The sequence below is a fragment of the Protomyctophum parallelum genome (assembly GCF_964188405.1).
Source record: "Protomyctophum parallelum genome assembly, chromosome: 5".
Lineage (NCBI taxonomy): Eukaryota > Metazoa > Chordata > Actinopteri > Myctophiformes > Myctophidae > Protomyctophum > Protomyctophum parallelum.
The window spans coordinates 29,349,985-29,373,276 of NC_139702.1; the positions used below are offsets into that span (position 1 = coordinate 29,349,985).

The following is a 23,292-nucleotide window of genomic DNA, read 5'->3' on the forward strand; positions in this document are numbered from 1 at the left end:
GAACAGGATGTTGTCGAACTGCGTGATGCCGTAGTTGGGCCCCAGCCAGCCGTCTCGGCACGACGTCCCGTTGGGGCAGAGCCGCGAGGGAGGCGCCAGGCCGCACGGCTGGTCGTCCACCAACTCCTCTGGGGGAGAGAGAGAGAAAGAGAGAGAGAGAGAGAGGGGGGGGGGGGGGGGGGAGAGAGAGAGAGAGAGAGTCACAGGTGGGGGATACAACAACATTAGGATCAACAACGTTTAAAGATGGAGTGCCGTGATTTCCCCGCCCCCCAAAAAAAACATGATCATCAGGTGCTATCTATGATTACACTACTACTGTACCAAGGAAGAGAGTAAAAAAAGTGTACAGAGTGGTGTTAAAATTAAGCAATAAGCCACGAGAGGTCTCAGGTTACCGGGTATTTTACACTGGCTGGGGGGCGTAGGCAGACCCGAGGCGCAGCAGGTCGAGTGGCTTATTGCTTTTCTTAAACGGTTACAAACATATAGCAATATTAACCTAATAAAACGATTGAATTCACAAAAGTAGCTACGCTTTGCGCCACCAGAGCGAGCCACATCACTTCCTTGTTTTGCTCGGCAAGTAGCCCCAGTGATTGAAGGAGTGGGTTATCGGTGGAATTTACACCGGTCACGTGACGGTAACCAGCCAATCAGAATCAAGTATTGGGACTACCCGTCTTAGAATGACATTTTTATGTGGCCACACCCATGAGTTCATTAAGTATACCTGGTTTTTCACCTTTGCACCGCCCACATAAACGTCTCCCACAGCTGTTGTTGTATGATAACGGGGGAGCGGTTATGGTTATGATGTCACAAAAATGGGACATTTTCGATTTCAGCTTCCAGGAGGAAACCAGAAATACACAGGGACATTATTTCAATATTCTATAACCACACCCTGGGGGTCTATTAGAGTAACGTATAAACTCCATAGACACAGACAAAACAGAATATGTACAAGAATCACGGCACTTCATCTTTAAAGAATAGCTGTCCATCTCTTCTATTATAAATTGTATTTTGAGCATTTTTGTACCAACATGAAACAATCACAAAAGGGTCTGTGCATAGCTGTAGTGCTTACAGTACAGCTTTCCAGAAGGCGGCATTCCAAGATCCTCCCGAACCCGGCTATGTGTCGAGGTGTTAGTGCCATAGTCTAACTCTAACATCATTGTTATACCATGTATAATATTATATTATCTTACACTATTGCTATTACCACTACTTGTATTTGCCCGCATCTCCCTCTCTGTCTCTCCTTCTCTCTCTCTTTCTCTCCCCCGACACAGTCGAGGCAGATGGCCGGCCACCCTATAGAAGTCGGGTTCAACTTGACGTTTCTTCCAGCTAAGGGGGAGTTTTTCATCAGCACTGTCGCAAGATTTCTTGCTCAGGGTGTGATCTCTGTCGATTATTTTTAGTCTTTAAACAATATGTTTATTGTTACATTTGTCAAGATCTACAAGCTCACAACGTGTCAATGTAGATCGGCTAAAATGTTTTTTTATTTTTTTATGGTAAAAAATGGCAAATCAGTTTAGGGATAAGGGGTAAGGGGTGGCGCAAGATAGGACCCCACACGTGTTTAATCCCTAAACCCAAATGAGCGCTCATCAGAACCATCTGAGGAGCCATCAACTGGGTGTATCTGAAGACAATTCCCCACATGGAATTAACAAGGTCCCGCAAACACAGATTATGCCCAGATTATGACTTATTCCTTTGACCCATATTAGTCACCGAAGTAAATATTGGACCCTATTCTTCACAAGCCATTATTATTAATTATGCTCCACAATATATTATTGCATTTTTCAGACTGTCAAATCAGGAGGAAATTATATCTTTGTTCAATCAATCAATCAATCAATCAATCAATCAATATCGTGTCGACAACACGAGATCTAGCGACCAGTGATCATAGGATGTTCACGCCACTGCTATAGTTCGTACTTCCAATCCGTACTCGCGATCGTATGTCTCGGTAACATATCAAAGATCTTTGCTATACAGCTATGCACAGAGCCTATTTGACAGATAACTAATTAATTGACACGTACCTTTTATTAGAACACACCATCGTAGGAAAACGGAATTGAACGATGAAGGGTATAATTTCTATAATTATAATTTAATTGTCAAATATATATGCACAAGTTCTACATTTTGAACACTTTGAACAAGGAAAATAGCTGAAAGGGGGATTTACAAAAAAAAAAAAAGGACACAAATAAAAAACCATGGCGTGATGGTGATGGATAACTTACTGCAGCAAAATGCCATGTTTCACTGGCCGCGCTCAAATGAACAGTGGTGGACAAAGTATTCACAAGTAAGTAAAAGTATCAATACTGCAATATATATATACCACAGAAGTATTGGTATTAATTGAAATGTACTTGGCACAGTACCAGAAGTAGAAAGTAGGAGAAGTCATTATGCAGAATGTCCCATTTCACTACACTTTTCAAATGTATGAATAATGGATTAAAAAATACCAGATCTACAAGCTCACAATGCGTTGCGTCGCAACGCATTGTGAGCTTGTGGATCTGGTATTTTCAAATGGCCGAAATGTACATGGGGTTGTTGTGGTTAATGCATGTTTTGTAATTAAATCAAAAGTAACTAGTAGTAACTAATGTTTTTTTTAAATAATTGTAGCGGAGTAAAAAGTACTTTGCTTCTGAGATGTAATGGAGTATAGAAGTAGGCTGAATAACAGTATACTGAAACTGGAAAATACTGTATAGTTTTAAAAAGAAAACAGCTCAAAATTGTACTAATGAGTGCAGTACTTGAGTAAATGTACTTAGTTACTTTACACCAACTGCGAAATGGAAGTGGACTGACACAGAATTGAGCCTCATGTGCACCGCAGCTGTCATCTCTCTCACATGAGTGTCCCACACAACAAGTATAAATCATGCTTAATTGGACAGGAATCAATCATGTTCAATCATCATTATACTGTGGCTTGAGCTATATCAAGGCATCTTCCGGTTAACCAATTATATACATGCGCTGTGGGTGGGTGGGTGGGTTTGGAATTGGATGTCAATCAAACGGCGCGGCGTTGACATCGAAAGCGTTGTCCCCTTGACATCCTGGATGTCAGTGTGTACTTTATAGCAGTGGTTCTCAATGGGGGTGGGGGGGTCCGGGGACCCCCCCACCACCGGGACGGGGGGACACTGTTGTTGTTTATGAATCAAATGGGGGTCCTTATACAGGTCGCCAACTCCTGAGTTATATATATAGCAGGGGGTCCGTGTGTGGGCCTAATCCATATACATATCGAACCGGGGTAGGGGGGGGGGTCCTTGAAACTATAGAAGCTTGAGAACTACTGCTTTAATAGTGCCTATAACTGCTGCATTTCAACTGGTATTACTCACAATCGGTGACCAAAAACCATCAATATTGTGCACACAAGAGGAACGTGTTTGGGCAATTACCGTAAAACCGAAAATTTGTCTCTGACACAACTGAAATGGGGGAAAGGGGGAAGAGAATAAAATAAGAAACACAACATCGTCAACAATTTGAACGTATACTGTGTAAAAAGAAAAAAGAGGAAAAAAAAGAAAGAATTTGATTCATTTATTTGTGTGTTTTTTGTGAAGGCGGTCCCTTGCGGTCGCGGTCCCTTACCCGCAGTGTTGTTTTCGTCGACTAAAACTAAGACGAAAAATGTTCGTCGACTACCTTTTTCCACTGACGAAAACTAAATGGAAACTAAATGAAAACTATGCTATGGTGACTAAAACTAAGACTAAATATACTGACAATTTCGTCAACAAATAAAAACTAGACTAAAATGTTAGGAAGGGACTAGTGGACAACAGATCCAGTATAAGTCATTTTACACTTGGTTGCATGCTGAAAATAGCAGATCTACAAGCTCACAACGCGTCGCAGCGCGACGCGTTGTGAGCTTGTAGATCGGCTATTTTCAGCAAGTGTAAAATAAGTCATTATGACGGCAACAAGGCCCGCCAAAATACATTTCAGTCGACTAAATCACCTGTAGATTTAGTCGGCTAAAATCTTATGACATTTAGTCGACTAAAACTATACTAACAATAACACATTCCGGGTGACTAAAATGTGACTAAAAACTAAGTGAAAACTATTCAAGATACTATGAAAACTAAAAATATAAATTTTGCTGCCAAAAACAACACATGCTTACCCGAGATGTCGTCGTAACAGGCGCGGTGGAACTTGCCCATGTAGAACTCCAGGCCGATGATGGCGAACATGAGGATGGCCACGAACAGCAGCAGGCCGATCTGCAGCAGGGGGATCATGGCCTTCATGATGGACTTCAGCACCACCTGCAGGCCTGGAGGACACAAAGCACGAGCCGTTAACCCAGATTCTAAATATGTCTGTTTGAAAATGACAGTTTTCTGAAAAAGCTATGTTTCTATGTCAGTCGATTTCTTCAAAAATAGCAGACCTACAAGCTCGTAGCGCGCCACTCGGTGGCGCGCTATGAGCTTGTAGATCTGCTATTTTTCAATAGCTAAAGCATAACGTAATGCTAACACCAAAAGGGGATGTTGTCAAGTCTTATTGCTTATTGTTTGTGGCCTTGTTTTCCTGTAAAGTCTCTTGTAAGTATATTGGAAGTTGCAGGGTTCCGAACAATGACTAATGGAACTATAAAGAGCATATACTGTGCCAGGGGGTATTCAACTAGGTTAGGCAGGGGCCCACAACTGTATAGAAGAATGTGTGTGTGCGTGTGCGTGCGTGCATGTGTGCGTGTGTGTGTGTGTGTGTGTGTGTGTGTGTGTGTGTGTGTGTGTGTGTGTGTGTGTCCAGCTGACGTTCGTGGACGCTCGTCAATGTCAAGGCTATTATGTTTATGCACCGTCGCATGCATATAGGTCTACAATCTACATTCTATTCTAAGGAGGCATATTTAAAAACAGATATTATCCTGCTCACTACTGCTCACTACCCCCCCCCCCCCCCACCCTCCTTGAATATGATGGAATATGATTAAGGATTACTGTGATTATGGTAATCTCACATTTCACATCGTACACACCATATACCTGTAACTTTCATTGGGGGTGGGGCCGCCAGTTGAATCCCTGGCGTATACATTATTTATCTTAGCAATTATTCTATAGATTACTTTGCCCATTAATCGAAGAATCGTGCAATCGAGCATTTTCTGGAAATAGCTAGAGCGTTGTGAGCTTCTAGATCAACTATTTTCACTATTTTGCCCAAAATAAGGATAGATATTAATGGATAAATACGTTATATACGTACTTATTTGCATCATAAGGACACAACGAGGTATGCAACGATATAATGGTGCACAGACTATTGTTTTTGTACTGTGTGCATGTGGAATGGAAGAAGACATTGCCTGCGTTCACTGGCTGCTATACTGTAGCTCCGTCCGTATCCATGGAAACTACCACAGCTGTTTTGCAAACATGGCGTCAGTGTGCGGCAGCACAGAGAAAAAGCCCACAAGTTGATACAGAGGGCCAGATGTTTCAGCTGCGTTACTGTCATTCATGTTGATACAGAGGGCCAGATGTTTCAGCTGCGTTACTGTCATTCATGTTGATACAGAGGGCCAGATGTTTCAGCTGCGTTACTGTCATTCATGTTGATACAGAGGGCCAGATGTTTCAGCTGCGTTACTGTCATTCATGTTGATACAGAGGGCCAGATGTTTCAGCTGCGTTACTGTCATTCATGTTGATACAGAGGGCCAGATGTTTCAGCTGCGTTACTGTCATTCATGTTGATACAGAGGGCCAGATGTTTCAGCTGCGTTACTGTCATTCATGTTGATACAGAGGGCCAGATGTTTCAGCTGCGTTACTGTCATTCATGTTGATACAGAGGGCCAGATGTTTCAGCTGCGTTACTGTCATTCATGTTGATACAGAGGGCCAGATGTTTCAGCTGCGTTACTGTCATTCATGTTGATACAGAGGGCCAGATGTTTCAGCTGCGTTACTGTCATTCATGTTCGGTCAATTCATCTCGGATGCGTTCGTGCAGGAGTGTGCATTTTCGGGGGGTGTGCGTATTTGAATGATCAATCAGTCGATTGTGTGTTCCAGCTTGGATCAATGGAACTGATGAAGTAGACAAACCCCATACAGTATGTTTGACCAGAGACGCCCGGGTGTCCCCACTTTGAAAACCAAATGACGCACGCACGCACGCACGCACGCACGCACGCACGCACGCACGCACGCACGCACGCAGGCACGCACGCACGCACAGAGTCATATACTTACTGGGAATCCCAGAAACCAGTTTGAGCGGTCGCAGCACTCTGACAGCTCGCAGTGTCCTCAGATCAAACTGAGACCCCACCGATGACAGAATACTACAGAGAGAGAGAAGGGGGGGGAAGGAAAAAAGGAGCTGTGTGAGACAAAATATTCATTCGACAACCATGACAATGTACTGTATGCAGTGGAACCAGTCTCTCTGATTGATTGATTGATTGATTGATTGATTGATTGATTTATTGATCGATCGAATACTTCATTAGTGTGAACAAATAGTGTGTTCAAATGTGAACAGCATGTGGTACAGTCAGACATTGAGGCTAAAAGGAAACACACACTAAACATAAAATAACACAACAAATGAACACAGTAATACTGTACATATACAGTACACTCACTCCTCACATATTGTCCTGACGGTTTGCTTCATACAGGGAGAGATGAGCAATGGGCTTTTTAGGGACTTTTATTTTATTGATTTGTCCAATTACAAATTGCACAACAAGGCCCATTTGCGACAATGCTCTATAAAAATGCTAAAAAAAAAAAACTGGTCAATGAAGCTAACCGGTAGGGGGTCCTTGGGTTGTAAAAGACCCCATGGTCTACATTATTCATAAGTCTGAAGGAGAGACCTTTTGCAGAACAAGCTACCTGGCCAAAAAAATGACTAAACCAAACATTGACGGAGGGAGCAGATGGAGTTCTCTCCACTCACACATAACGCATTTAGCATCCTAACAAGACAAGAGCTGTCCATCGAGGGGAAGGAGGATCACCCAGTGAATGCACATGATGGGGAAAATGGGATTTCAGATCCATTAGAATATGCTCGATATATGATCGTAAATGTCCCCTCATCAGAGTCATGTGGCTGCTCTGCTCTGCACGTCTTGCCTGCAGTCCAATGCAGTGTGCTAATGTGTACAATGTGTGTGGGTCAGGAACCCCTTTTGGTGTTTCAAACTTTAGCTATATTGAAAAAAAACAGATCTACAAGCTTGTAGGTCAAGTTTGTAGGTCTGCTATTTTTACAAAAATCTTGAAAATGTGGCGCAAATCTTTGAATATATATTCTTTCAGAGCGGAAGGTTGGAACAACATATTTTCAGATGGGGGGGTCGGCGGCCAATTACATATATTTTCCGGGTCCTTGACATGAAGTATTGAGAACCACTGATATAGAAACTTGATTTTTTTTCAGAAAAAATGACATTTTAAAAAGATTATTTTTTTTATTTCGACGTCAGGCCTAAATGTGTTAAATATCTTCCTTGGCCAGTATAGGTTGGTGGGTTGGGGGGAAGTTCCACCTTTGCCTTATATCGGTCGATGTTTTGGTTTTTACCAAGAGAGCAAGAGAGTCAGGTTTGAATCGCGGCCCTCTGAATCCAGGAAACTCTGCATGGGAGATGTCATCAAAAGGCTCTGTGCACTGGTACACAATGCCTGTGCATTTTATTGTGCTATATATAGGCCAAGGGAAAGGTTAGCCATTGAGTTTTGCCATTGTGATTTATCTTGGCATGGAAAAGACACAATATACTCCCATGGCCTTATGTCACCTTTTGGTCCCCAAACCCAACACAACTCTACCCCACCCCACCCCACCCCGGCCCAACCCCTCCCTGCCCATCCAACTACAGTTCTCTCTCTATCTCATACACGCACGCACGCACGCACACACACACACGCACACACATAGCAGTGTGAAGGATGCAGGGGAGGGACAGGTTGGAAAATTCCATCGTCCGTCTTGTGCGGGGGTGGCAGCCAGGGCTGTCCATCCGTGCCCGACTGGAGAGTGGGCGGAACAGAGGGAGGGGTGTTTTCCGAGGGGGCAGAGACAGAGAGAGAGAGAGAGAGAGAGAGAGAGAGAGAGAGAGGGGCTGACGGAACACAAATGAGGCTGGGATTGATTGTGCGTGCGTGCGTGGCTGCGTGTGTGCGTGCGTGCGTGCGTGCGTGCGTGCGTGCGTGCGTGCGTGCGTGCGTGCGTGCGTGTCGACAGAGTGAGAGAGAGAGAGAGAGAGTGAGAGAGAGAGAGCAAGAAAGCAAGAAGGAATTTAAAAAGGCAACTATCAGTCTCGTGTGAAGGAATGCAGTCACACACTTGCAGCTGCAATGCAAGAATAATCTGCCATTGTTTCCCCCTGACAAGAGACTGAATATCTGTCTGGAACGTGAGTCATGCTAAAGGACCCGAACCATCAACTGTATACAAAAATGTATATGTATACATACATATATAATACTGGTACTGATCTAGAGAAGGCCTCAAGTCTTACTGGGTTAATGAACCTGGCATCCCTGTGGCGATGACCATGTCATTATACGTGGCATTTAAGGAAAAACATTTTCTGACAAAAACACACAGAATTGTCTTGAAGATCGGCTTGAAAACATGGCTTTGAAGGTAGGCGGTTAAAATTCTAATGAGGTCAACCTTTTGGCATCCGTCCTCTTGCATGCGCGCACACACACACACACACACACACACACACACACACACACACACACACACACACACACACACACACACACACACACACACACACACACACCCCCTCCTTATCCAGGTTGCTAATTCCAGTAAGAGCCCATTCATTAACAACTGTGATATAGGCAGCCAGACCCCTCATTCCCTCAATGGGTTTTTAACTGCCTCAGCCAGGGCCGTGCGCTATAGCTGAAAAACACCCCGCGTAAGCGTAAAAGGCAAACAGCCCATCAAAGTCCTGTAAAAAATAAAAAAAAACTACTGGACAGACAGATAGATGGAGGGGGGGGAATTGATAAGAGGACAGATAAGAGAGACGGATGGACGGATTGATTGATGGAAGCCGCATGGCAGAGGAAGAGGGTCGACGTCCTCTTCTCCCCCCATGCTCTCTCTCTCTCTTTAAAAGTGCTTTTTCTCCCATTCTTTGTCACTATATCTTCGCTTCGTTTTGAGCCGTTTTTCGCTGAATATGGTGGTTCTTCGAAAATAAATTCATGTCAAAGGAGGACCTCCAAAAGCGGACCCCACATCTGAAAGGATGTGGTGCCAACAGGGACCACCATAATGGCACGTCTGAAAGGATGTGGTGCCAACAGGGACCGCCATAACGGCACGTCTGAAAGGATGTGGTGCCAACAGGGACCACCATAACGGCACGTCTGAAGGATGTGGTGCCAACAGGGACCACCATAACGGCACGTCTGAAGGATGTGGTGCCAACAGGGACCACCATAACGGCACATCTGAAAGGATGTGGTGCCAACAGGGACCACCATAACGGCACGTCTGAAGGATGTGGTGCCAACAGGGACCACCATAACGGCACGTCTGAAGGATGTGGTGCCAACAGGGACCACCATAACAGCACGTCTGTAGGATGTGGTGCCAACAGGGACCGCCATAACGGCACGTCTGAAGGATGTGGTGCCAACAGGGACCACCATAACGGCACGTCTGTAGGATGTGGTGCCAACAGGGACCACCATAACGGCACGTCTGAAAGGATGTGGTGCCAACAGGGACCACCATAACGGCACGTCTGTAGGATGTGGTGCCAACAGGGACCACCATAACGGCACGTCTGTAGGATGTGGTGCCAACAGGGACCACCATAACGGCACGTCTGAAAGGATGTGGTGCCAACAGGGACCACCATAACGGCACGTCTGTGTTGAAAAGCTTTCTAAATTATTCCAGGTGTTATACCGATGACACTAATTAACCCATTTTGGGCAGGAACCCCTTTTGGTTGTTTCAAGCATTCTGTTATGCTTTAGCTATTGAACAATAGCAGATCTACAAGCTCGCAGGTCTGCTATTTTTGAAAAAAATCGTAAAAATGCGGCACACATCTTTGAATAGGTATATATATATTCTTTCAGAGCGAAAGTTTTTTTTTTTTTTGACATTAATGTGGTTCTCCAACCTTTTCATTCCAAGGACCACTATATAACTCTGAGAGTGTGTACAAACAGAACAGTTCCAATTTTGTACACTCTCAGAGTATAGCTTCCAGGGAGCCAACATGCACAATGGCAGCAGCAGCAGCAGCAGCACCCTGACTCTGTTGGAGCCAGAATGGAACAGAAGCCCGGAAGTATAACGAAGAGTTATTTTATGTGCATAGAGCCCTATTCTGCCAGACAACCAGCCAGCGTGCCGGGCCGGGCCGGTTAGAGAGAGAGAGAGAGAACCCTATGAGCTGCAGTCACCCTTAGCAACAGCTCAACCTGGCCTGCAATGCCCCGCCGCCACCAGTAGAGGGAGCAGTTACTGTGTGTTGTGTTCATCATCGTGGCACTATGACAACCGACCGGGCCACAGATTGGGAGGTGTGTGTGTGTGTGTGCGTGCGTGCGTCCGCGCACGCGCCTGTGTATGTGTGTGTGCGTTTGTGTGTGCAAACTGTGCATGCGTGCGTGCGTGGACAGGATGGCGAAACTGGAATGAGAGAGAGAGTGACATAAGTGGAATGAGTGTTAAGGGAGAACGGAGAAGTCACAATAAAAGATGGAGCAGGCTGTTAGGAAGAGGAGAGAGAGAGAGAGAGCTATATCACTGTAGTTGTCTCCATATTTTAACTTTTTATGATTTGTTTTTCCCATCATTAACGCCCTGCTTGATCATACAGTGTCACACGCTATACCAGCACCAAAAGTAGCAGATCGCGGCGCGTTTTGAGCATGCTGCTTTAGCTACTTTTAAATTTAAATGCTGAAAGGTAACAGTGTTTTTGTATTGTATAAGGTTTCCACCCGACAGAGATTGACTGATTAAAACACAGAAAACAGCCAACCTACAGGCAGTGCTATACACGCGGCGTGAGCTTGTAGGTCTATTTTCCGAACGCACGCGACAGCGCCGTGCGTCGACGAGGTCTAAAAGCAGGGCTCGAGGGCAGGTGCAGCGAGCGAAACAGAAACTGCAGGGAATGAAATTAAGTGTGGGCCGTGGAGTGGCAATGTGAGAACGAGAGGAGAAAGGGAGGTTAGCTGAGGATACACGCAGGAGAAGTGTTGCAACTCGCGCGCACACGCACGCACGCACGCACGCAGTGTGGCTTATTATGCCACGTGACCAAGCCTTGTGTTCATGTTAAGTTCGGAAATGTTCATGATGTATAAGTTGATAGTATTTGGCCACGGACCGCCCATCTGACAATGTTTTGTGCCAGTTTTGTGCCATTCTCTTTGGATCAAATATAGTAATCTCAGCCAGGCAGATGGCTTCTTGGTTAGAGTGGGTGACAATACTATCACACGAAAAGATGAAATTACCTACGTAGGTTCCATCCTGGAGGCCAATCTTTCCGGTGATGAAATGGCCACCAACGTAATAAAAAAAAGGCAATCACAGAACAAGATTCCTTTACAGGATCTCCTCACTGGTCAACAACACCACCTTGAAGACCCTAACAGGAGCCCTCGTACAAGGTTTCTTTGACTATGCATGCACCTCCTGGTACCACAGCACCTCTAAGGCCCTTAAAACAAGGCTCCAGACTTCCCAAAACAAACTGGTCAGGCTCCCACTTGGCCTCACCCCCCAAACCCACCTCACCCCATGCCCACTTTGACAGTATCTTGCAATGGGTCTGGTCCTTAAGATTCGATACACCACCAAGATACCCATGTATCTGTCTAAATACTTCCTTAATGTTAACGAAGTCCACACCCACAACACCAGGGAGGGAGTGCAACAAACCATGTGCAACCCAGATTCGGCACAAACAAAACTACTAAATTATTTTTGCTCCTATGCCACCAAAATGTTGTTTAAAATAAATCTGCCTGTTTTGTAATAATACTTCAAATCTACACAGTAACAGTAGTAACTAAAGTTGGTGGGGAGTACCAAGTGCAGTGGATTAGAAGTAAAAGTACATAAAATTGGAAATAAATACCTCTCTCCAATTTTTAAGAGTAGGAGTAGGAGTTTAAAAAGCATTGGTCCTCCAATACATTCCAATGCATAATACTTCTGTAGAAATGATTAAACTAAAGCCTTTATTAGTATGCCTTCGTTTTATAGTGAAATAAAAATGCCCCAACATTGCCACCTGTATAGTCTTCAAACTTCAACTTCATCAAAATGCTATATTTTGGAATAAATGAAATACAAAAAAAGGTACTGTAAATGAAATCACCCCAAAATAACTCCTCAAACGACCTCACCACTATTTCTCAACCGTATAGCTTAGCTGTGGACCAGGTTTTATTTCTATAAATAACATCAATAAACGTCAGGAGATAAATATTATTTATAACTGTATAGTCCCCCAAAAACCTTTTCACATCAAACACAATCATACTACAAACTACATGGCATCACACAAAAGTAGCAGATCCACAAACTGTGAGGGTTGGAGGAGAGATGAAACCCCGGGTTGACACAAACTGTGAGGGTTGGAGGAGAGATGAAACCCCGGGTTGACACAAACTGTGAGGGTTGGAGGAGAGATGAAACCCCGGGTTGACACAAACTGTGAGGGTTGGAGGAGAGATGAAACCCCGGGTTGACACAAACTGTGAGGGTTGGAGGAGAGATGAAACCCCGGGTTGGGTTGGAGGAGAGATGAAACCCCGGGTTGACACCACGTTAAAAGAGAAATAGGAAAAGGTAAATAAATAAATAATGGAAGCATCATGCCCCGGGAGAGAGAAGAGGAGTGAGAGAAAAAGAGAAAGGACAGATTGAAAGAGAGCGATGGACCTGTGGTGAAGCAGGTGTGGGATTCTGTTACAGCAGAGTACCACAGAGAGGTATACCCCAAGGAGACAGAGACAGAGAGAGAGAGAGAGAGAGAGAGAGAGAGGCAGGCAGGCAGACAAGAGAGACAGAGAAAGAGAGAGAGAGATAGACACACACAGAAGGATTCACACGGATAGGGGAGGTGTTTGGCCGGTGATGACTGCTGGGAAACACCTGACAATCAACTTGCGACACCTGACAACACACACACACACACACACACACACACACACACACACACACACACACACACACACACACACACACACACACACACTGTGTAGAGTATGTGTACGTACGTAAGTGAACATAAAGCGAAGTTGTTATACAAGCGCAGTTTCACGTTGTTTTCGCTTCGGCGGAAGTAGTTTCACTTCCGTGTGTCCTATAGTGGCCTATACTCGGTGTATAGGCAGCACGTAGGGAATGCCATATTGCTTCATTGCATGGTCTGATAAGGAGCATATTGATGATTATCGGTTGATAACATCCAGAGTGGGTGACAGCCAGGTCACAGGAGGCGGAGTTGGAGGTGGCAGAATTGACGCCGCTAAAAGGATTGACGTGATCAGAAATGACCACTGTGCATGATTAGAGCAATGTTTCTCAACCTGTGGGTCGGGACCCACGTGATATTGGGGGGGGGGGGGGTCCCCATGATGACAGCGAAGTGATAATTTAAGGACTTCTATAAGACCTTTATAATACTTACGTATAAACTATACTGTAAAACTTTGGCCAAATAATATAAGGAAGAGGCAAAACGTTTGAAAATAGCAGATCTACTACCTGATAACGCCTCGCAACGCCTCACAATATTTATCTGTGTAACCGAGTCAAACAAATTGTGGGGGTCCCAACTCCCCCAGTTAATTATTTTGGGGGGTCACGGCCTGAAAAGGTTAAAAGTTATTTTTTTTTATTATTTTTTTTCTCCCAAAACTACCTCCCCCTGGCCAGCCGGGGCGCCTGATGGAGGGGAAAGGAACTGGTCGGAATAATGTAAAAAAACGTATCCCTTCCATGCGCTACGTCCGGCCGGGGAAATTCCCGTCTGTCAGGTGAAAAGAAGCAGCTTGGACTCCTCATGCATAGAAGGGGGCATGAGGTCAGTCCGCTGCCCCCCCAGGTTGGCAGAGGAAGTGTAGCGCCCAGGATTACATTAGTAATAAAAGTTATTTTTCCAGTTTTTCATGTGTCTATGAGGTGACAGTACTTCATTAGACACCCTGGAGTCGTTTTTATGTGCAATGGTGTATTAACTTTGTATTTAGGGTTTCTTCCTGGAGGCTGAACCCTTGACAGTCAAACGGGCCAATGAAATAAACAGTAATATAGTGACATCACCCCTGACCCTAACCCCTAACTACAGCTGTGTGTGTGGCTTCAGTTCAGGTGGATCACCACCCATCACCACCCACCAGGCAAAACAGGCATACTTAAAGGAATTGTGACATTTAAAACACATTTTTGTAGATTTTTTGGCTTTTTTGGCTTTTCTTGACATCAATTTCACAAAAAAAACGAAGTTTGAACATTCAGTGTATTCTCTGCTGTCTGGACTTTTATGAATAATTATGCAAAAATGTCTCATCTGGTTGGACGGCAGAGATATACGTAGATCTCCGCTAAACCTCCGCCCCCTCCCCTCTGCTCCCTGCCTAGTGCCTACCCTCTCTTCTCCGCTTCCTCATTGTGACTGCGACTTTGTTTCTTTGTAATACTTACTAATAATGGCTTCTAGAGAAAAATCAATCTGCTGTTGGCTGTGTCAATCAACACAAGTCCTTACACTGGATACCAACTGGCCTAGATGACTCTTTTATTTTTGACGATGACGTTCCTACCAAGTTGTCAAAGTAGCGCATTTTGGGTTGACAGGAAAGGGGGAATTACCGACATCTACAGGCTAAAATAATGTGTTTTTCCATGGCTTCTCAAGGTGAACTTTACACATGCACAAAAACCCCTTTCAAGAAATACTGGAGTGGAGTTGAGTGTTCAAACTTTTTAGACACGTTTGAAGGACCATGGCCAAGACTTTTAATGTTTTTAAAATTATGTTATAAATCATGTCATAATACCTTTAATGAACTGGTGGACGTGTCCACATAAAAGAATGATTTTAACAAATACTGTACACTCTTTGGGAAAAGTTCTTCCTCCTTATATTATAATAATACCTGATGATCATGTTTTAGCGATGATTAGAGGATCAGCTCAGGTTAGAAGGTTTGGGGAATGAAACAAGAGAGGCGATGCGGTGCAGAGGAGAGACGAGGGGCACGCTGGGAGAACGATGCGAAAGACGAAACTATACGTAGGCAGGCAAGAAGAGGAGAAGAGGGCCTTCTTTATGGACGCGCGGCGAGAGAGGACACACAAGGCAGTGGTGGAAAAAACTACTTTTCACTTAAGTAAAAGTATCAATACTGCCATGTTGAAATACCCTGTTGCAAGTAAAAGTCTGGAATTCAAAATGCTAAAGCATTGGTATCAAAATGTGCTTAGAACGTATTCAACGTATTCATTATGTATAAAAGTTTTGTATGAATGTATAGAAAAATCCTTATAGCAAATCATAGCAAATCGTCTATTTTGAATGCTTTGTAATAATAACCAAAAATCGATACAAAGTACAATATTTGCCTCTGGGATGTAGTGCAGTAGAAAGTAAAGGTACTGAACATTGTAAAGCCACCGATAAAGTAAAAAAATCACACCCGTGTGAACTGAGTGGTGCAACTCCCCTCTCCCCCCCTGGTGGGAAGTAGGAAGTGATGATGACGCGGTGGCCGACCCCTGATGGGAAGTATAGCCGGAAGCAGAAGAAGAAGAAGAAGAAGAAGAAGAAGAAGAAGAAGAAGAAGAAGAAGAAGAAGAAGAAGAAGAAGAAGAAGAAGAAGAAGAAGAAGAAGAAGAAGAAGAAGAAGAAGAAGAAGAAGTGGAGGAGGGCAAAGGAAGACGTGATGAAGATGAGAGCGCGTGCAGCGATGACGATGACGATAACGATGAAGGTTCCGGAGGTCCCTCATCGCCGCCGCCACCACCACCACCTCCACTTTTTGCTCTCGGTCTCTCCCCATTCATGGCATCGCCATGGCAACCAGGCGGTTCCTCTCCTCCTCCTCAGCTCCGCCGAGTCTCCACGGTTACCGGGAGCCTCTGTGCTCTCATTCACATATAACCACTGTTGCCCGGGCAACCGCAGCCCCGGCTCATTGATGGAATCTTGGCACCGCTGCGGCAACGAGTCGACGGACGGACGGACGGACGGACGGGGGCCGAGGCGAAGAGGGTCTCTCCCACAGCGATTGATTCTCAACCTGATAAAATCATTCGGACGCCACCCGACGTCAGATGGCACGGTGTGGTGGAGTGACAGTGATAAATGCCGGGGGGAGAACAGGTAACATGACCCACTTTCACCACTGTTGTTGTCACCGAACATAGCACGCACTTTGATTTACAACGTGGATACGCACACGCACAAGCACACGGATATACGACCGCGAGCGAGCGCACGTGCTCACGCACACGTACACGCACACGCACACTCTGATTAGATTTATTTGGATGTCACGTCTCATGTTAAACCATTTAGGCCATTTAGGTCGAAACAAATAAAAAAGTCTTCCGAAAGAATATATATTCAAAGATTTGTGCCGCGTTCTCACGATTCTTCAAAAATAGCAGACCTACAAGCTCGTAGCGCCCCACTCGGTGGCGCGCTATGAGCTTGTAGATCTGCTATTTTTCAATAGCTAAATAATGCTTAGTTAAAACACCAAAACGGGTTACTTGCTGCTTTAACAAAAAATAAAGTGAAAACCTTATTTCTATTGAGGTATATCTTGACTTGAACAAACAATACATGATAAAGAACATACGTACATGAAATGAAACTTTAATTATCTATTAAAACTAACAGCTGTACGCAACGCTCACGCACGCACAAACACCCTCGCCTTAACCCTCAAGTGTGAGTTTAATTATAAATACAAGCTCACAATGCATCGTCAGATCATCTATTTTGGGCGTGCGACAGAGTCACAAACAACAAGTATATATATATAATTCCAACCAATCTGACAACATTTTGGAGAGTGGTCCTCAAAATGTCTGTTCCACTGGTACTACTGGTGGTGGGGACATTTGGTCCTCGCAAGTATAGCAAATACATATACAGACCCCATACATTCCCTTTAATTAAAGAGCCAAATTGCTATGACAGCACACATCAGAGGGAGGAATTATCCATTATAATGCAAACTGGGGGGAAATCCTATAAGCAGCATTAAGCATCCTACTGTATGTTCCCCTTCCCCCCCCACGAAAATATATCCTTCAAATCCAAAAATTAAATTAGACCGTATGCCTGCCCATACTAGTGTACGCTGCAATTTCAATTAAATTTGCGCTACAAAAAATAAAATAAAATACAATACAGATCATACAGTATGTATTAGGGATGCATATATATATATATATATATATATATATATATATATATATATATATATATGCATATGATCACATACCGTGCCCCACTTGATGCCATAAAAAACTGTGGCTGTTTATATCACAACATGTGTACTCCTGATATCCTTGGGGTGCTTGGTGAACATGTGTGATATAACATGATAAAACATAAAATAACTGTGAGTGCATGTGTGCGTGCGTGCGTGCATGTGTGTTCACATCACCTGTGTAGGTGTTACGTGTTATGTACTGGCTATAGGAATGTTAATAGAAATGATGCCAACAGCAAACATTAAAATCCTAACCTAACAAATGGACCCTTATCATATTGATGTGATTGTACTGTGTGTAACAGTAGCACGAAACATGGCCTGTGGTAACATACAAGAGGCTGGGTATGCTGTACATTTGCCAGAAATTCACCGATCAATACAATATATTTATACAAGGATCAATTGCACACTGGACTGCATTTATATATTCTCCAAAGCGCTCTACAATGTGGACGCACGCACGCACGCACACACGCACGCACGCACACACGCATGCACGCTAGGGCTAAGAACAGACGGCATGCAAGGCCTGGCACCATTCAGCCATAGGGGTTCAGTGTCTTGCGAGGACCATTTTACTGTCACAAGTGTCCTTATACTCCTTTTAGTGTCAGAAGGTGACCATGGGGACATACTTATTAAAACTCAAGGAGGCCCCCTGGGCCAATTATCTTTTAGCCCCCCGCGCCTGACCCGAATTTACCCCAGAATGGTGCATGCCATGGGCATGTGCAAACACACACACTATTGGCGTTGCGAGGCTCAGGAAAGCATGTGTAGACATGTTATTATCAATACAGCATTGATAGTATATCACAGTATAACTCCAGTAGGCCTATATAGCCTCGGGATAATGCTCAAAATAAATCTTAAACATAGTCAGCTCTGAAAGACAGACGCAAGCGCTGTTAGACAAGCATATAGGCCTACTGTAGAAGGGGACTTGTAGTGTAGGCTGAGAGGTCCACATACTGTACTGTACATGCATTTGAGCGAGGCCCTGTATTTGAATATTTAATGTACTGTAAACATGTACTTTACATTTTAGCGAATTTGTCGACGGGCCTGGGAGGACCCATGAAGGGACATCTGGTATTCAAGGTGTCCCTGGGGGTAACCGGAACGCTAGCCCCAAAACACACTCGCCCTCATAATTTCAGCGGACCGATTGCTGCCATCAGTTCTTTTTTTTTTATATATATTTTTTTATCCCACGATTTTGTAACCCATTTTTCACCCCTGTGTCAATCATCTAATGTGATCCTGGGCTCTACACACCCTCTTGCTTCCTTCATGCCTGAGTGTCCAAGGGGAGGGGGAGGCAGTTTAGTGACCAGGATTACTGCATGTTTTTTGTGAGGGTTAGGCATATTTAAGTTTAGGAATAAGGTTAGGTTTAGGCATAGTTTTACTGAGGTTAAGTTTAGGAATAAGGTTAGGTTTTAGCCATAGTTTTACCGAGGTGATGTTTAGGAATAAGGTTAGGTTTTTAGTCATAGTTTTACAGAGGTTAAGTTTAGGAATAAGGTTAGGTTTAGTCGTAGTTTTACTGAGGTTACATTTAGGAATAAGGTTAGGTTTAGTCGTAGTTTTACTGAGGTTACGTTTAGGAATAAGGTTAGGTTTAGTCATAGTTTTACTGAGGTTACGTTTAGGAATAAGGTTAGGTTTTAGCCATAGTTTTACAGAGGTGATATTTAGGAATAAGGTTAGGTTTAGGCATAGTTTTACTGAGGTTAAGTTTAGGAATAAGGTAAGGTTTTAGCCATAGTTTTACTGAGGTTAAGTTTAGGAATAAGGTTAGGTTTTAGTCATAGTTTTACTGAGGTTAAGTTTAGGAATAAGGTTAGGTTTTAGCCATAGTGTTACCGAGGTGATGTTTAAAATAAGGTTAGGTTTTTAGTCATAGTTTTACAGAGGTCATGTTTACGTTCTGTCTCCTGAGGTCGCCGCATATGACCCCCGGGCGAGAGTTCTTACATTCCCTCTTGGGCATGGTCCCGATCGGCCCGCTCCATAATGTGTCCATGTGTGTGGCTCGTGATGAATGGGTCCAATATTTACTTACTGTGAGTATTGGGTGAAAGAATGGGTCAATATCCAATTCTAATCTAATCGGTGCTCACATCCACCTTCTCACATTGCAATGAATAGACTATATAGACTCCTGACCTAGACTCTTGATCAACTCATTTTGCAGTTTTCTGATCCTGTCTGGACTGGACATAATGTTTGTGTCATCAGGCGGGCAGAAACTAACCTGACGCTGCCAGATCCAAGAAGCTTGCTACACACATTTGTTTCATAGCTTATTGGGATCTGGGATCTCGGGAGCCAATTCGATGACGGGGCTGTTCCTTTTTTTCAAGATACTTGGTAGATGATTGGATCATTTGGATGGGACCGTCTGTCTATCACTGTGTGGGCGTGCAAACACAAACAATCATATTGACGTGTCTACGTGACGTATGGTACGGTTTCACACATATCCCGCCCTTAGCTCACGCTGATTGGTTCGAACCACGGAGCGGTTCGGTGTTAGCTCAACCCCCTGAGCGATCTCAGATGGATGCTGTCTTGGGGAACATGGTTACTCAATACCGCCCCCATCTGGCAGAGTCAGGTTAGGCAGAAACCATGGCAGAATCCAAAAAAACGTTGCTACTCCAAAATGATTCCCCCTCTACCAGATTAAATCAGACGAATCCAACAAGTTTTTATATTACTTTGATTGGTATTCCAACTCGTAGTACAACTGATGAGACTACAGTAGACCATTGGTTCTCAAGGTGGGGTTTGGGGGCCCCCCCAGGGGTCCTTGAGGGGGTTCCCAGCTAAATTAATATACAGAAGCATCACAATCATTTTAACCACTTTATCCCTCATGCGTGTATGCTATTAAAAAATAGCAGATATACAGGTGTACGGGCCATAAACCACTAAACCAGCAAGTCTTGCTTTTGTTTGTCTTGGCAATATACAGTATAGCCCTATAGACAGGGTCACACTGGTCAGTTCAAAATGAAAACCAGGCTTTCCTCTATGTCAGGGGTGGGCAACTTTGACGATGGAGAGAGCCACTATATTTCCACACTTACTCCAGAGGGCCACATTGCATATTACTGTCGTAGCAAAAATAGCCGATCTACAAGCTTGAGCTTGTAGATCAGCTATGTATTCCTATATTTGAATTGAAAAACTGAATTATTTTTAGCTTTTCTTTAACTAGAATCCTGAAAAGTAACCTTTTTTATTGATTTTCAAATGCATTTAGTTTTAGTTGTGATACTTCATGAACTAAATACAAATGCATTGGACACAAAAAGGCAATACTAATACTAGTCGTTAAGTACTAGTCATTTAATAGGCTACTGTAGTCATTAAGTATAATGAAAGCGGGTCAAATATCAGCATTCTGATATTAACCTGTGCGCCATATTAAGTGAAGGTGGGGGCCGCCAGTTGCCCACCCCTCTGCTCTATGTGGAATAAAGCCTGGCGGTGACGTGACGCGAGGTTCCTTCTGGTCCCCTAAAGGGGCGGGGCACCAACCCACGTGAGTCGTGACACACTGACACACACACACACACACGCACACACACACACACACACACACACACACACACACACACACACACACACACACACACACACACACACACACACACACACACACACACACACACACACACACACACACACACACACACACACACACACACACACACACACACACACACACACACATACAGGAAATGACTCTATGGTGAACCTTGGAGTCTCAGATCTAAACAGTCTCTGGCTCAGTCCATTCAGAGGATGTGACAACTACTACCCCCTAAGTCTGTGGCCCTGTGCGTGTGTGTGTGTGTGTGTGTGTGTGTGTGTGTGTGTGTGTGTGTGTGTGTGTGTGTGTGTGTGTGTGTGTGTGTGTGTGTGTGTGTGTGTGTGTGTGCGTGTGCGTGTGTGTGTTCGAGCGCGCGTGCATGTGGAACCAATGTGGGTGTGCCATGTGTCATCCCAGCATGCACTACTGGCCACTCATTGTCTCCCACAGAGGCCTCACCCCACACAACACACACACACACACACACACACACACACACACACACACACACACACACACACACACACACACACACACACTACGTGATGTACAGGGTCACAATGCGTTGTGAGTGTGATTTGCATTCAGGTCTATGCTTGAATTCAAGCCTAAATCTAACAGTAATTGTGCAACCATTAAAGAAATAAAGTAAGGTAGTGAATCAGGAGAATCAGTCCTGAACACTCTTCAATACTTGTTCGGACACCAGGTCCTCACAAGTATCTATATATACTGTATACAATTGCGGTTCGGTTGGCCAAGCCATATATAGACCGGGACAGAGTATGTGGAAATTGCCGTTTAGGCCTGTGCTGCTATGAGCTTGTAGATCTGCTATTTTCCAATAGCTAAAGTATATAACATAACCCATTTTGGGGCAGGAACCCCTTTTGGTGTTTTAAACATTATGTTATAATTTAGCTATTGAAAAATAGCAGATCTACAAGCTCATAGCGCGCCACCGAGTGGCACACTATGAGCTTGTAGGTCTGCTATTTTTGAAAAATCGTGAAAATGTGGCACAAATTAGGAATATATATATTTTATTCCAGTTTTTTTTTGCCCCTGGAACAACATATTTTCAGATGGGGGGGGGGGGGGGGGGTCGGCGGCATATTACATATCATTTTTGGGGTCCTTGACATGAAATATTGAGAACCACTGATATAGAAACATGAGGTTTTTCAGAGGAAAAAAAAACATTGTAAAAAGATGGGTTAAAACATGCAGGTCAAAACACCAAAAGGCGTTCCCGTCCTGCATGGGGTTAATTGACCGCGGGGTCCCCCATGGGTCTTTTTTCCGTCAACACCAAAATGTCCCCAGAGAGAAAAAAGGCAGATCAACAGCATTATAAAGCAGCGTCGCCTATTTTCATCTAATGTAATACCTGTAGGCACGCCAGGTTCCATGCGCTTAAAAGACAAAACGCAACCCCCACTTTCTGGCCTCGTTCCATCTCCACCACCCACCCACCCACCCACCGGCACCCCCGCGCCCGCCATCCCCAACCTGCACCCACCCACCATCTCTGTCCTGGCTATACGCACGGGGACATTAAGCAGCAGCGTTATGACGCTTATGTCACCTCTCATACCCCCCACCCACTGAGGAATACGCCACCCCTCTCCTCACCCATAGTCACTTCCCCTCATTGGGAGAGTCCACTGTGGGCGGGGCTCCGAGGGGTGCTGTGCTGCGTGGGAAGGAGGGAGGGTGATAATGGCTCCATCACCCTGGAGGTGGGAAGATTATGTCATCCAGGCCCCGCCCGCTCCACTCCCTCTCTCTCCCTCTCTCTCTCTCTCTCCCTCTCTCTCTCTCTCTTTCCCTCTCTCTCTCTCTCTCTCTCTCTCCCTCTCCTCTCTCTCTCTCTCTCTCACTCTCTCTCTCTCTCTCTCTCTCTCCTATGAAAGCTCTCTTTTCTCCCCTCCATGTCTCTCTCCTCTCCCTCCTCCCCCTCTCTGACTCGTGTCTTTCATCTTTTCCTATACAAGTACGTCTGCTGCCCTCTTGCTGCCCCATCGTTCCCTGGCACAGCCCCCCTCCCCCTCCCCCTCCCCCTCCCCCTCCCCCTCCCCCTCCCCCTCCCCCTCCCCCTCC

The 23,292-nt window shown here is 44.6% G+C and overlaps 1 protein-coding gene across 1 annotated transcript in view; it reads right to left on the reverse strand.

Annotated features, from left to right (window-relative positions):
* The window catches only part of cacna1ab (calcium channel, voltage-dependent, P/Q type, alpha 1A subunit, b), a gene marked incomplete at both ends in the record, with an annotated part of 292,563 nt that overhangs the window by 138,472 nt on the left and 130,799 nt on the right, over positions 1-23,292 (reverse strand). Inside the window, 3 exon segments of the mRNA XM_083764411.1 lie at positions 1-128; positions 4,208-4,360; positions 6,297-6,388. The exon segment at positions 1-128 is cut by the window's left edge and continues 60 nt beyond it. Coding sequence (XP_083620537.1) covers positions 1-128; positions 4,208-4,360; positions 6,297-6,388 — 373 coding nt within the window.